The sequence below is a fragment of the Chroicocephalus ridibundus genome, chromosome 5, assembly GCF_963924245.1.
Source record: "Chroicocephalus ridibundus chromosome 5, bChrRid1.1, whole genome shotgun sequence".
In the NCBI taxonomy this organism is placed as follows: domain Eukaryota; kingdom Metazoa; phylum Chordata; class Aves; order Charadriiformes; family Laridae; genus Chroicocephalus; species Chroicocephalus ridibundus.
The window spans coordinates 36345704-36361490 of NC_086288.1; the positions used below are offsets into that span (position 1 = coordinate 36345704).

The 15787-nt window shown below is 41.2% G+C and overlaps 1 protein-coding gene across 6 annotated transcripts in view; it reads right to left on the reverse strand.

The window, feature by feature from the left end:
- Nucleotides 1–8391: 8391 nt before the first annotated feature.
- The window catches only part of MAP9 (microtubule associated protein 9), a 31861-nt gene continuing 24465 nt past the window's right edge, over nt 8392–15787 (reverse strand). For 4 of the 6 annotated variants that reach the window (XM_063336289.1, XM_063336288.1, XM_063336291.1 and 1 more), the window contains one exon: nt 8392–12581. In XM_063336289.1, coding sequence (XP_063192359.1) covers nt 12459–12581 — 123 coding nt within the window. In that variant the 3' untranslated portion in view covers nt 8392–12458. Of the gene's footprint in view, nt 12582–14942; nt 15035–15787 lie in introns of those variants that run through there. The other 2 variants (XM_063336286.1, XM_063336287.1) reach the window with 2 other exon arrangements.

A 15787-nucleotide genomic window follows, 5' to 3' on the forward strand; every position in this document is an offset into this window, starting at 1 on the left:
GAAACCCAGACTATACCTGAACATACTGATGAAAAGTTCTTGTTATTCTTCACTTCCCACAGCTGGGATACTGCTCAGGGAGCTGCCACAGCTGTTCCCCATCATCTGAATATGCTTTTTAGGAACATCCTCCTCCCCAGGTTCCTGGCCCTTGTTCACACGTATGAACCCTCCAGCTGCTGTTGAATGCAAGTGACCCTGTAAAGCATATCTCATTAATCTGACTTAGTTCTCTATTCTATTGCTGTTGCTGGGATGTAAGTGTCCCGCAGAGACCAGGTAGCTAGCAGAGCACCTTCAAGCTTGGCCAGGGGGGTTCACCAGGGTGATGCCGAGCCTCAGCATGGCGGCTCTTCCACCAGGCCTTCTCAGCAGTACACTGAACTCAGCTTTAGTCTTTCCAAATGCTGCGTTATAAATCATATACAGGCTTGGGTGATGCGCCATCCCCCTTATAGAAGCCGTTTCAACCAGCTTTGAGTTTGCTAGCATTTCAGCAAGCATACTATATAGGCCACATTAATACAAGGGATGAGTTATACCATATCACAACCCTGTTAGATGCAGGAGTCAACATTTGGGACACACATCTAGAACATTTTCAGTACAGTAATAAAAGAAGAGTCTCTAATTTCTCTACTGTTTTCATCAAGTTTCTTTGCTATAAGACTACAGCAACACCCCTTTTTCCAATATAACGTGTGAATGAAGAAAAATAAGCAGTTTCTGGTGCCCTGCACAGATGTGTGCAACCATGTTCATGGGATTTTAGTTTCCAAGGTCCAGCTGTACCAACACTCCTTTAGTAAGACATTGACACTAACTGTTTCACACCTTACAACTGCCAAGCCCGAGTGGGCAGGGGGTCCCTGCAGGATCATGCCGGCATAAGGAGACCTTCAGGACAAAGAGCGATTCTCCACACCCTGGGTCTGGGCACGGCTGAGTGGGATCCCTCCTGGATGCTCTCCAGGCGGTTATAATGGACTGACCATGGCCCGTCCTTGTTACTGCCATTTAATGCAGCCTCCCTCATTGGCCAGCAAACTGAATGTCAGCTAAAAATCAACTTCCCACGGGCAGTGAAGGGAGGGCAGCAGCATTTATTCCAGGTTGCATGGCAATTAAAAATAATTCAGAAATATACATTTCCAAAGCTCTCCCTCTTATAAGAAATAAAACTAAGCTATTTCGACAGTTTCAATCAAAACAGACGTTCCCCATCCATAATTGAATGCTGGATTTGGGTTTACTGAGCTGCCCAAAGTGCTTCGTTCCTCAGCGGTGGAGCACCAGCCAGGAGCAGCACTTAGCCCTGTTCCAGCAGTCGCCTGGGAGAGCTGCCGACCCCGTCTGCCCCCTCAGCCTGGGTCCCTGCTCACGCAAGGTTTTGTGTAATGGACCACATGCAATACAAGTGGAATATTCACCATAATCGTATTTACAAGGGGTCTGGCTCCCAGGAGAGGCCAGAAGCCTGAATAACATATCAGAAATGAAATAAAGTGAGGTGTAGTTTGTTGGGTTGTTTTTTTTCAATTGCATTCAAAAAGTTTGGAGCCAGACAAAAAAACCCAACCTGTTTTCTTGCGGTCAGTGGTCAGAAGAAATACTCAAACATTTCTGGTGAGAGTCAGGAAAAAAAGTAATTGAGCAGAAGCAATGCTTACCAGCAGAAAGCCTCTCCGCTTGCGGCGAGCTCTGCCAGGCTCTGAGCCGCCTCTCCCCATTGCCATCTTGTTTGCTCCATCCCCATCCCTGAGGTACATCCGCGTGCTGACGGCTCCGTGAGGCAGCAGGGGGTAGTTATAAATATATAATGAATGCTTTTATGGCTCCCCAGCAGTCAGGGTGCGTGCCATTCACGAGCCAGTGCAGTGATGTTGTGTCTGGGGCAAAATGCCTGTAGCCTAATGGGGAGAGCAAAGTGCTACGGAGGGTGGGAGTGGGGCGATGAGGGTGGCAGGGGACAGGCAGGGGCGAGGCTGGTGGCATGGCAGTGGCAGGTCATCCAGCAGCCCAAACTGCAAAAGCAGGTGGCCCAAAGTTTCTGTTTCATCTGGAACTTAAACCCTGTAAAAAATGTGAAAACGTAACTTTTTTTGCTAGAGTTTTTGCTCATGAAGAGTGTGCATCTCTGGGGGCAAGTCAGGTGCCGGTCACGGGAGGCACCCTGCCATCCATGCCACAGCGAGCACGGGAGGGGATCCTGCTGGTCGGCTTCATGAATCACCATCTTTCAAAAGGGGTATGTTCTTACGCGTTTAGATGGAGGGGAAATGCAGCCTATGACTTTTGGTCTGAAGCTGGTTGCCTGTTTCTCAAAAACCTTTTAATACATATTTTACTCAAACTGTTGGATGATTCAACAGTCTCCTCTGGTTATGTCCAGGTCCCTTCTATTCCTCAACTTTTCCCTCAAATCTCAGTATGTCTCTGTCTGGTCAGCCACGCTGGTCACAGTCCATCAAAATGAACAGTTTCAGGTATTCTCTGCTTGCCCTGTTTAAGGTTTGTCTCCAGCACTCGTTTCCCATGGAAATTCCCATGAACTGATCTTGTCAGCCACAGTAGAGCATGATACTCTTAGTGTCACCCTGGTTAGCCTGAGGAATCTGCAGCACACTAAGTGCTAATGTCCAGGCACTGAATTTTCTCCTAGAGATAGGCCATGTTGGCTACTAACACCAGAATTTGGGGCTTAGAGGATCTTTCCAGTCACACTGGTGCGGTTGCTAAGCCTCGTTCGATGTCCTTATGTAGGTCTTCGACACCTCACACTATAAATATCTGAAATACAAGTTCCCATTCTCCTCAACAAACAAAGACTGCATGTGATGCGTGGGGGAAATCTGGCAGAACCTGAAACCTCTACGATGATCTTTGCACAGTTAAAACCCTGCAAGAAAAACAGAAACATTTGCAGGAGACAATGCAGGTTTGGGAATTAAGAAGTCATATTTTCCGTCCTTTGATTCGGTCGTGACTCAGGGTTGAGAAACTACGTTTGTCTAACATGGGGGATAACAGCTCTAACCTGTTCCCACGGCACATTGGGAGGATCTCTTAATGATACCTTGTGCATCAAATGTATTCCACTATCCATGGATAGTAAGTGCTCTAATTTATTCCAGGCATGGCTGGACATTTATGCAAGTGGAATCTCTGGGAAGTTCAGATGCTTAACACCTGAAAATCCTGCTTTGTTTTGCAGAGCTGGGGTTCAGGATTCATAAGGCAGGATGGATCTGTCCTTGAGCTGCTACGATTTTAAGTGTGGCCATAACAACAATCCTTGTTTTTTTCCCTTAAATATTCTTAATAGTATTAAAAGGCAATTTAGGTCTCATACAAGAGCAACGAAGACGTGTATGCAAACTCTTGACTGCCTGTTTTGCTCACTTATTGCCCATGGAGCGTTTTACTGTGGCAACAGATTATCTATTTTTTAAGGAATAAATGTTTAAATTGATGAAAACAGAGCATTGCCAGCCATCACTATAATACATACTTGCCCACAGTTAAGTCCTGTTCCGGCACGTGTAGGCAGAAGCTTGTTCAGAGGCATTTTCCCAAACTGGCAGGGTGGAAAAGAGGCATTCAGCCTATAACGAAGAGTGAAACCTGTACGAAAACCCACTGGCCAGTCTTGCCCTTGCCATGTTTTACCCCGTCAGTGGGGGGACAGTCCACGAGCTTGGGATGTCACCGCAGCTCTGGGGCATGGCCCCTCAGGACACCATTATGCGAACCCAGTGGCACAGCTGTGCAGAAAACCAGGTCCGGTGGCACCTGATGCAGAGGCTCTGCGCCCGGGCTGTAGGCTGGCACACTTCGTATCCCTCCCTGGCAGCAGTAATTTCAAGTAGTACAGTTGTGCCAGTTAAATTTTTTTAGCAACTTCTGTTTTGCATCCATGACCACTTTATGATTTTACTTATACATGTAGCTTACAGACCGACAGCAAGCATTGCATATACAGCTAAAATCTCCCTGCACTTTCTCTTATGACTGCTTTAACCAGTCCACATGATTATTTAAAACAAATACCTGCGTGAGAAAAGGTGAATCATAAAAAGAATAGTGTACAGGCTATTTGACTTGCAAATTGGTAGACAGGCTTTGTGAAACACTTAACGTGCACTTGCTACATTAAGCCTTGAGCTATTAATTCTGTTGTTTCCACCTATCGTTGCCCTAATATTATTTGCACATAACCTCTCTTTCTAGTGATCTCGGTAAGCCAGAAAATATAGTCTGCCCTTGAAAATCAAGGGTCATTATCATGAGCCCTTGCTTCGGATAGGTGACAAAAACACAGCCATTTGCAAAGAGCATTTCTCTAACGCAGCATTCCTACATTTTATTGATTCTCATGAGGAATAGAAACTTTAAGCAGAATGTCATTTTTGGTGCAGTGAAATTTAACAGCTTGATGCACTACCGTCTGTTCAAAGGAAAATAAGTATCAAGCTGATTTTAGGGTCTAATGGTATAAAAATACTTTAAATTGTACAGCAATGCTGATGGCAGATTCATTCTTTGAGCAGACGGATCTCTTTTGGAAGTGCTGTGTGGCAGCAACAATGGACAGAATGATCTGGTACCTGAAGCAGGAAAGACAGGAAATTTGGTACATCAGAAGAAAGGAAACCAGAGCATGCTTGACAACAGAGTCTGCAGAAGAGTCAAGAGGAAAAGGAACGCGTTGGCTTTGTCTGCTGAAGGCCAGATAGCAAGCAAGGACAGGAGCTGGTGGACTGTGAAATCAAACCGCCAGGAGCTGTTGATACAACTGTACCATGGCTGCTGTTCTGAAACTGCCACTGCCTTCCCAAGACCATCCTCTTTCTCCTTGTGCTTTTGACTGTTATGTGTTTTCTGGGATGGGGACCCTTCTGTGGCAAGTCATTTTTCCATTTTGGTTATGCAGTATCCAGCACCATGTTCATAACCACTAATGTTTCTACAAATAATAAATTTAATAACGACAGTACCTGTCGCTTTTATTTTCTCCCTGGTATCCTCTTTTTCACCATGACAGCCAATAAATGTTTAAATAAAAGCCTGAATGTCTTCATTTTGCTCCCTGAGCTTTTTCAATATAAATCTTTCTTGCTTCCATTTCTATCAAGGACAACGTTCTCCTTCAGCAGCAGACGATCTAAGCAATAAAAAGCATATCAAAAAGGGTCTACTTAGACAAAAGTCAAATCTGGGAAGTTTAGAAAGTTATCAGCAGTGGTTAGTTACTGGCTGAGTTAAATGCCGCCCATATTTTGCCTGTGTCAGGGAGCAGAACTTGCAATCCTCAGGTCTCCCAGAAGCCTTTCAGGATGGGAGCAGTAATTCTGCCCAGCTGCAAGGTTTCATGACCTGCCTGTTAGACCAGGTGCTAAATCACCTCTGCACATCCTCATGTTTCAATATTAGAAGTGTTGAGAAGCATACAGGAATTCAGGGTCGCTAAGAAATTTTTTTCCAAAAATGTCCTTTATTCTCCATGATTCTGCAGAAACTTCTTCAAGAAAGTGAAATAGATCGAGGATGACTTGAATATTTTCCCCTCCTCTAAATTTCTTTTCCTGTTGTTTTTCCTTAATTATTTTGTTAGAACGCAGAATGTGGGGATGGGTCCACAGTGTATTACACCATGTTAAAAGGTGCAAAGGAAAATATAAGTCAACCGGGGTATTACTGTTAATATCTATGCTACACCTGGGCACTACAACAGTTAAACGGTGGAATGTCCTACTTCACTTGTTGAGAGTTAATGATGCTTGAAAACAAATGTTATCCTCCTATCATTTGTTATCACCAAGGACTGGACATCCCAGTTTTATATTAGTGAAAATGAATATATATTCATTTTATATTTCTGTTCATGAAAAATGATTAACCTATAATGGGACTTCTCACTTCTTCTTTAAATGAAGATTTAATGAAAAAACTTTCAGCTGTTCTAGTATGAATCTACCCAGAAATAAAAGCATCACAGAAAAAGACTATTCATAAATGAAACAGTAGTAAAAAAGAAAAATACCTTGCAATTCCAAGGGCTTTTATTATCACTCTTCTTCTGTTTTGAGAGTAGGTGCTAAAATTACGTGCTATGTTGAAAACATAGCTTAACTGCCTGAATGCAATCTGCTAATACCAGCAGACCTCTCCATGCTCCAGGCTGAAATAAGAAGGTAAGAGTTTTGCTATTACTTTATTATCCATTATGGGAAAATCTATCCAAAAAGTGTTATTAAAATCTTAGAAATTGGTCTTTAAAGGCCAACGGTTCAGTAGAAATCCGAAGGTGGAAGTGTTGATGACCTAAGAGGTACTTGGGACTACAGCATAGTTATTGGATGGTTACAGGGATGAACTAGTTTGGGTTGTGAAAGCTGATGGCTGCTTGGCTGCCGTAACCCTGAGATCATGAAGCTTTCAATCCTGTAAGAAGCAAGTAAAAGAAACAGTAGAATCATAGCCTTGGTGTTCAGGAGAGAAGATGATGCCTTGTTCAGGGATCTGTTTGACAGGATGTCACAGAAGACTGCCCTGGAGAGTGAAGGGACCCAGGAGAGTTGGCTGACTTTCAAGAACACCCTTATCAGAGAGCAAGAACAGTCCATCCTGACACGTGGGTAGTCGAGCAAGTGTGGCAGGTGGCCAGTGTGCATGAATGGGGCTCTCCTGCCAGAGTTCAGGCAGTAAGCAAGCGCACAGATGGTGGAGAGCACTTGCCACCCAGGAGCAATAGAGAGGCACTACTTGAGTGAGCATGGAACGATTTAGTAAAGCCACAGCTCAGTGGGAGTTAAAGCTCATACAGGATTTGAAGGGCAACAAGAGGTGCTTCTATAAGCATGCTGACAGTGAAAAAAAATGTGTTCCTGCTGATCAGGGGGGCAGGTAACTTAGTGACAGAGGACATAAAAAAGGCTGAGGTACTTAATATCTTTTTTGCCTTTTTTTTTTTTTTTTTTTTTTTTTTTCACTGGTGAGGTCTGCCCTCAGGCCCTGAAGAGGATGGCAGAACAGGGGAGCACTTAGCTAAGCTGCCCAGGGAAGTGGTGGAATCACCATCCCTGGAGGCATTTAAAAGATGAGCAGACGTGGTGCAAAGGGACATGGCTTAGCGTGGTTTTTGTCAGTGTTAGGCTGATGGTTGGACTTGATGATCTTAAAGGTCCTTTCCAACCTAGGCAATTCTATGATTCTCAGTGGACATAGCTAAGTCCATGGAGCCAAACAGGGTGTTTCTGAGGGAGCTGGAGAAGAGGGCTAATAGGAACCTTTAAGTTCAACAAAGACAGAGTAAATCCTGCATCTAGGGCCAAATAACCCCATGCAACAGTTAAGGGCTGAAGCCCAAGAGGACAGAAAGGAGCTTTGCAGGAAAGGCCTTAGGGGCACCAGACAACAAGAAGCAAAACATAAGTCAGCCATGTGCTCTCGGGCTCTTAACAGCAAAGAATGCCAATGGCACTGGCGGCTGCATTAGCAAGAGTGTATTCAGCAGGCTGATGGAAGTGACTGTTCCCCTCTACTTGGCTTGTGTGAGACTGCATCTGGGTGCAAGAGTGCATCTGATGCACCGTGTTCAGTTTTGGGCTCCCCAATGCAAGAAAGATACCAACGCTCTAGAGCAAGTCCAGCTCTTGACTTGCCGCCAAGGCTGCCATCAGCATTTGCAACCCAAACTAGTTCATCCCTGTTAGATTCAAGTGACTCAGTGCAACACACAATTAACTGAGTGAAACGAAGCAGTCCATGATACACACATCAGGTAAGATGATCTAATGGCCTTATATTTAGTGAATATGAAAGAAAAAGAAGATACGAGAGAGAACAGTGCACAATCTTTCTTACCCAGAATGAGAGAACTGGAATAGAAAATTATTTATCCTTAATGTAATCCCATCTCCTTTTTTAGTTGATTTATATAAACTTCCCTTTGCAAAGAGACAGTTCCTGAGAAAGAGAGGTGAGGCATTTTGTCATGTGGCTACATCGTGACCGGGCAACACTGGGTGGATCAGCACTTCAGTTTTTAGCAGGTCTGTATATAGCATGTCAATTTTTTAACTTCAATTGAGTCATCAGCCTGTCCCTTTAGTGCACCAATGCAACAACTTATGACTGAAAAAAATACTGTGGAAAAAATGAGAGATACTGATCATCTTCCAGGTCATTACTTGGAAGCCCCCACATGTTTATTTGCACAGGTGTGGCAGCAAGCAAACCTGAGCTGTAGTCTGTGAGCTGCCGTGCCAGAAGATCTGACTTCAGTGGGACAGTTCCCTATCTATTTGTCATATTAACAATAATGAAAGATCTGTATCCTAGGATCTGATTAAAACATTGAGGACATTATATTAAAATATACTTTATTAAATACCAAAATATTTTCCCTCTGTCATCAATAAATGTATTAACAGGATTTACAGATATATGTACATTTTTAAAAATGAATGTACATACGTTCATATTTCTCGATTTTTTTCTACAATGATTGCATCATGCTGTAACATGTCCAACTTTTTACAATGTAAAATTAGGCAAAGCTCTCAAAATTTTATTATAGAAGTCAAACACACAGTTGTAGCAACTGTTTTTCCATGTCTATTGATCTTTAGCATCTTTTTGTAATTGAAAAGTTGTGAATTTATATGAGTGTTGGGTATATCACTCCTCTGAAAGATGTCACCAACATTTTCCCACTTTCATCTTCTGTCAAAAAATTTCTATCCACTCATCTGAAGGCTTAAAGCGAGTAAGGATGCAGTACCCAGTTTAGACACAGGCATGTGACAAACCCTTTTCCAGCTCTGCTACTACCTCTACCATCCTTGTCATTTGCATCCCTCAACTATAAGCCTGCCAGCACAGGGACCTGCCTTGCTTGTTGTAGCTGGACACCGCAAAACTAAAGATCCAGACGATTTGTTTCACACAGGCTGCAGGCTTTGCCTCACTCTCTCCTGATCTGATCACAACAGCCCCGTGCAGCAAACTCTGCTATCTGCTCCACAGTTCATCTTCCCGTGGTATTTTAGCTACAGTTTCTTGACGTGCTAAACCTGAATTCAAGGCTGCAAGTGCTAAAAGCCTAGTGGACAGATGATGCACATCACTGCTCCAGCCTAAATGCTTGAATTCATTCCATTATTTTTCCCCATAAAATATTGGTGGGCTGAGTTGCCAGGTGTGTGGCATTCTGCCTGTGCTGTAATACTGCTACCTCTCTCCTGCTGGTATCTGTAATTTTACCCTACCCTGCCCACTGAAGCTGCTCTTCTCAACTTCTTGAAAGTTTCTGTGGGCAGATTCTGCTTTCTCTTTGGATGCCCATACTGTCATTGTGATACCACTACTGCTGGAAAAATTGCCTGACCTGCCATGAGGTAACAGCCAGAGCCAGACTCAGAGTTTATGAAAGCCCTGTGTTCACTTGTCTGCAGTATCTGTGCTAGAACCTGGCTTAAGTCAGGTAACAATCTCGATTTGCTGGATCTCTCCAAAAAAAACTAACGTGCAGGATTCCTTAACTGGAAACGCCTGTGGTAATGCAATGTACTGCAAAGCTGCAGTGCAGGAAGCTCAGTGTGGGTACCACTGTGAAGGCAGCATACAAGAAAACCCACCAATGGCCTAGGAACACAACCAGACTCCAGCGGTTCAGCAAGAGCAGAGTGCAGGCCTCAGGGCGCTTCTGAAAGCTCCAGCCGGCACTCCAGCCCCTCTGCCATGCCCTCTCCCCTTCTTGACCAATGTCTTCCTCCGCCCCAATGAACAACAGTGAGCTTAGCATGAACCTGTATGAATGCTGCCCAATACGGAATGTCAGCATTTGAGTGATGACTCTTTGCACAGACTGAGTCTCACAGAAGGGGCAAAAAGGTCACTACTGTCATTAAGGTCCACTGGAAGACATCACGTGTGCATTACCTGCAGACTGCGTATAATCAAAGGATGGGTGTCATAAAGGTCCCTAGCTTCTCTATATGCTCTTTAGTGGAACAAAAGCTGTTCCAGCCACGTTTCCAGGGGAGTGGCCCAGTGACAGAAGGCTGGAAACAAATTAAAGAATAAAAGCCAGGTCCAATAATGCTGTATTTTGAGGCAGAACTAGAAGCAAGAGGCAGGACAAGCAGAGACCTGCTCAAAAATCCCAATACAGAGCAGGGCCACCATGAACACAGTTCATGCAAGGCAACTGGAAGTCGAGACATGCAGTGCAAAATATCAAGCAATACACTCAAGCCTGATCCTGCAATAAATATACTTCATAATCTAGAACAAGCTGTATCAAATCTGAAACCACTCCACAAAGGATCAAATCTGATCTGTCAGATGATTTGGCTGTACAAAAATCCTGCAACACTACTAGTGAAACCTCACCACTATTCTCAAGATTAGCAAATACTTCTTGACACTCAACAGATCATATGCAACAGAAACACTGTATGTCTTACAACCCTTCTACACTTGTTTATTGATAGAAATTATGTTAATTGTGAGAACTACACACCTACCTACTGTTCTAACAAATACATCTTCTTTTTGCTTTCTAGCACCCACTTCTGCCTGTCATAAACTTTGCAAAAGGCCTGAACTACAAATTCACAGAACTAGAGTTCATGCTAACAATAACGAACAGGACCATGTTAAGCAATGAGGCAGAATAGATATCCTTTTGATTTCACTTTTACATACGTACCAGCAATAAATTTCACCTGTATAGCGTTCTGACAACAAAGTGAGTTATGTCCAAAACAAACATCTCTAAATCCTCAATGGCTCTTCCTAAAAAATAAAAACACAAGCAAGAAACATCAGGAAACTAAAGAAATTCATCTGGTTGCCAGTCTTGTGGCTTTTCTTTTCCGAGGAGGTGCCCCAGTCTTACATGAACAGCACAGGACTCAAGTGAAAAAGGCAAGTCTACTTCTCCAATGCTCCTTTGACTTCCCAAGGAGGCTGTCAGTCTAAACAGGAGCAAGATTCTCATTTGAGGAATTACATCTATAATTTAAAGACTAGATTTTTTACTTCTTGGTTGGTAGTGATGTTTTCATTTCTTTTTTTTAGATATACGCTTGAGGAGCAAATGTGATTTAGAGTGATTTTTGAAATTCAAATAAGAAAACGCAAGCACAAGTAACAGCTTGAGTTTAGACAGTAGGCAAACAAGAGATGTGAAGATCTCTAAAGATATGTAGTCTTGCCATTGTTGACGAAATAGTGAGGTAAATAGCCATGAAAAAAACCAACAAATTTTAATAATTTACTACACCAACTAGCTCATTAGCAACGATGAAAACGTGTTTGGGAAGGATCTACTTGATCATGTTAAAACAATGACAGAAGCCTTCAAATTAAGTTCCAAAAAAGTAATTTTCAGTATCTAAGGTTGCCTCATAAGAGCACCACTGTTCTGCTCTTGCAGTTTTTACATAAGATTTTGTGTAAACTGCAAAAACACGCCTCTAAAATTGCTGTTGCCTGTAAGATGCAGGAGATCTATGGAATGTATATGAGGACCTGAAATGGAATGAAGAGTTACAGTCTGCCTTAGTCCTGGATCATTTTACATGATATGGATTCCAGTTTCATTCTTTTGTATCATCACATGGCTGACTGGTTTTGGCCCCATGAAATCCTGTTCCTGCTTGATGCAGCTTTAATTTAAAAACTATTTTTATGTTTCATAATGTAATATAATCTAAGAATTATATTATGTTCTATGTAGCTTGTCTCTTCGTGTATGAAAATGACATCCCCCTACCATACTGCTTAGCTTTTTGTCTTCTTTCTATCAAAAGAGCGCCAACATCTCTTCACCCATCATTCCCTCTTTCACAAAGCATTTCTTGCAGACTTAACTCCCTAGCAGTGTGGCCCAGTAACTTAAAATAACCACTGTGCTACTTATTAGGTGAAAAAAATGCCAGAGTCCAGCCTTACGTATCCTGAATATACACTTTCATCAAAAAGGAATGAAGTAATGCAGGATTTAGCAAAACTAAGTTAAATGTGGAATTACAAAAATCAGTACATTTTCTAGGTTTAAGCTGGACATTATGAAAAAATTCTTCACAGAAAGAGTGGTTACACTGGAACAGGCTGCCCAGGGAGGTGGTGGAGTCACCATCCCTGAATGTGTTTAAGAGTGGTTTAGATGTGGTGTTAAGGGATATGGTGTAAGGGAGAACTTTGTAGAGTGGAGATGATGGTTGGACTCAATGATCCCAAGGGTCTTTTCCAACCTAAATGATTCTATGATTCTAAAGCAATGGAAAGGGACATCTGATCTATTTAAACTCCAGAGAGAAAATAAACAAAAAATAAAGATGCAACATCTATTATGGATTCAGTGAAAATCAGCTGTTACTGAAATAATGACTAGCCATTGTCAGAACTTTGTGTATCATCTCTTCTCATAGAAGGCAACAAACTGCTCAGTAATTCATTGAATATGTGACTTTGCCAGGTGGACTCCAGGGAAAAGGCGCTTCATCCCCATGGACAGCCTGCAACTTCTTTTGCTTCTTCTCAAGCTGCTCTCTCTTCTCTTTCTTTTCCTGAGAATAAAAACATGTGTCAAAAAAAACCAAACCAAAAAACAAACAACAAAAATCCCAAATAAAAAGCTAACTCCACCAAAAGAAAAGTTACAATTACTGTTATATCTTTCTTGTGTAAAATGAAAAGTTAACATGCAATGGAGATTTGCCTTTTGGAGCTTAGCGCATCCCTTTTAGGGATTCAGTCACACACACTGCACAACACAACACAAGAGGCTGTGACATTTGATGTCATTTACAATTAATGTTACTGTCTCAAGGATGAGGCGGTTTTGTGCACTATCTAAACAAAAAGCCCAACAGAAGGCTTAGTGGATTAAGCAGTGTATTTGTCTTGTACATAATTAGTCTCATTTTAATTACTTCTTTTCTTTAAGAGGATACCTAAATCGCAATGCTAAATATGTTGTTCTCATTACATGAGAACATGGATGCATCTTTCTAACTTTCTGCACTTATTAAATCACACTTGTCATGTACTAGAACAAACTGGGAAGTAAACAATTTATTTATAAAGAAATATCTATCTAACATATTAAACACACTGCAAGATTCTGATATTTTCTATTGTTTCAAACAACAATATTCTTTTTGTGCAAGATTAATTAATGATTTTCAAGGCACGTGTCATTCAAAAAGTTATTTGCAATTATTTATAATTTCTTTTGAATTTTTATATTTTTCTGTTCTATATAAAATAAGCATTCTTCTTTGCAAAGATGACTGCCCCTTCACCGTTGTGAAGACCAGCATCTAAAGGTGCATCTGCATCAGCAATTTAGTACACTGGAGAGCTCTTCATAGGTGCAAATTCCCCTTGCATCATACTTGCAGGTTTGCAGTGCATGCTTAAGCACACCACTTACTGACTTAAAAGTACTTTCTCTCTAGGTGGAACCAAGGCTGACATTATGAACCAGAGCATAATTTACAGTGCCCCTCGTAACAGGTGGGTAAAAGGTCCTTGAATGGATGGCCTTCTGGCACATGAACAGTGCCTTCATTCCAAGGACCAACAACTGGCATACATATCACTATACATATCACTGCTAGTAAGGATGCAACGTGGATATGCAGGCTTAAAATCATCATCAATTGTGCCAAATCCAACCCCAGTCCTTTCCTCTTTTGCAGCCTACCAGCCAGTATTTTGAAGCACCAAAAAAGTTTCATATAGTCACATGTACAAACTGCACTGCAGTGGAAGTACTGCTCCTTGAAGATGGCCAAAAAATAACTGGCACTCTCAGATAACCCATGATCCTACCCCTCTGAGGGACACTGTATATCCTGAAAATTCCCAAGATCCTAGCAGTGTTTGCCTATTATTCGTAAGTGATAAAAGAACTAGTGAGGTAACTGTGGCTGAGAGATTAGGCTGGTAAATGAAAGTAGAAGGAGCTTAAGTGGAAGTTTTCTCGTTTCACATATACGCAGCAGTCAAACTGTATTAATGCTAGCTATACATGTGATACATAGAAAAATTTAAGAAAGAATAACATGCACTGAAACATCAACCCTATCAATATTTTAATCTGTGCCCTTTAGGTTAACATAAATCTGAAGATCCAGTTCAGTTAGGAATGTCTGTTCTGGCTAAATAAACACAATTATTTCACATTGTTACCAGTAAAGCTGATTAAAAGCAAGATAGGGTTTGCATGGAGAAGTAATGCCCTTTACTAAAACAAGCAATACAAAAGTTCATCACAGTTAGTAGAATAAAAAATATTATCTCTCTGTACAAACTGTATCTTTCTGATTATATGGAGTAATTGAGACAAACTGGCCTTGTAGCGCTATAAGATTCTGACTCTTCTCTGTCATTCTACACTTTTGCATTTTTTCTCCTTCCATAGACATCCTCCTCAGATGAACATAACTGGGGCCTTTGGGTCTTTAGAAGAAGTTCAAGATAATTTTTTCTGGAATTCTTAAAGGGAACTGATTAGTACCCTAAGAGGAAAGAAGTCTGCATTATCAGTGACATCTTTTAAAAAAGGTGACAAGGTATGTGCAAGCAGTACAGATGAGCTTGGGAACAATGAGCTCTATAATGGAACACATATGGGATTCATATTCCTGTTTTGGAGTATTTCACATATCCAGACAATTTTTATATTCTACAAATCTTAGAACCTGAATATGTATTTGGCATTCAAAGACACATCAGGACAGGTAATTGAAAACTCATTAAAAATAGGACTTACTGTATTGCAGTGTTGGCAATTATTTGAGAAATCAAGTGTTACAAAGAAATGTGCGTACTTTATGCTTATAAAGCACTCTTTACTGAATACATGTTGCACAACAGACTCACGTATGAAAAACCCAAACCAAAGACAAAGCACACACCCACCCAGAAAGAGAATGAAAGTTGCTTTGGATTTTTTAATCATGTCTCAGTTTTGAACGTTGGGGTTTGAAGATCCAACTTTCATGAATGAATCCTAGAGCCAAGGAAACAGTCTTGAGTTAATTTATCTAGTCTTTAAAAGATTAAATTTGACATGAAGACTTACTGTCTTCTTCTCCGCCGTCAACACACACAAAGCTTTCTATATTCTAGTCCTAACCACAGTTCATATTCTCATAAGACATAACTGATATAAGTCTTCCCTAAAATAATAAACAAGACGTTATTTGCACTAACAGGAGAAGAGTAATAGTAATAGAAATAGTGAGAGAGAAAAACAATAACTGTAGTTTGTCATACAACAGATCAACTCAATTGTATGGCTTGATTTCTCTGTGGAAGTTTCCTACTCGATAGCCTTCTGGGAAGATCACATTCTTTAGCAGTATGACTGCCACATAATAATTGAATTTTAGATAGTACAGAAGCCTTACAACATTTAAGAGGAATAATAATAACAGCCTTATTTCTAACACATTGCAATGCCAGGAGATTAAAATTCCAATATAGAAAGTATTTTCAGGTAGATCTTATTAAACTACATTAAATGAATAACCCACGTCAGCTGTTTCTAACCCAGAACAGCAACAAATCCATGAGACTCATCTGGTACATCATTTCCTCATGTTTTTGAACAGCTTTAGTATGCCAAAAATAGATGTTGAGCATACTGAACCTCAAGGTAAAATTTCAAACTTTATTTAGGGCATTTAACCTTACTATGTTTATCTTCAAGAATTATTTGAGAGCAGACTTATTTCTCATCAACTCATACTAGGTTAATGTT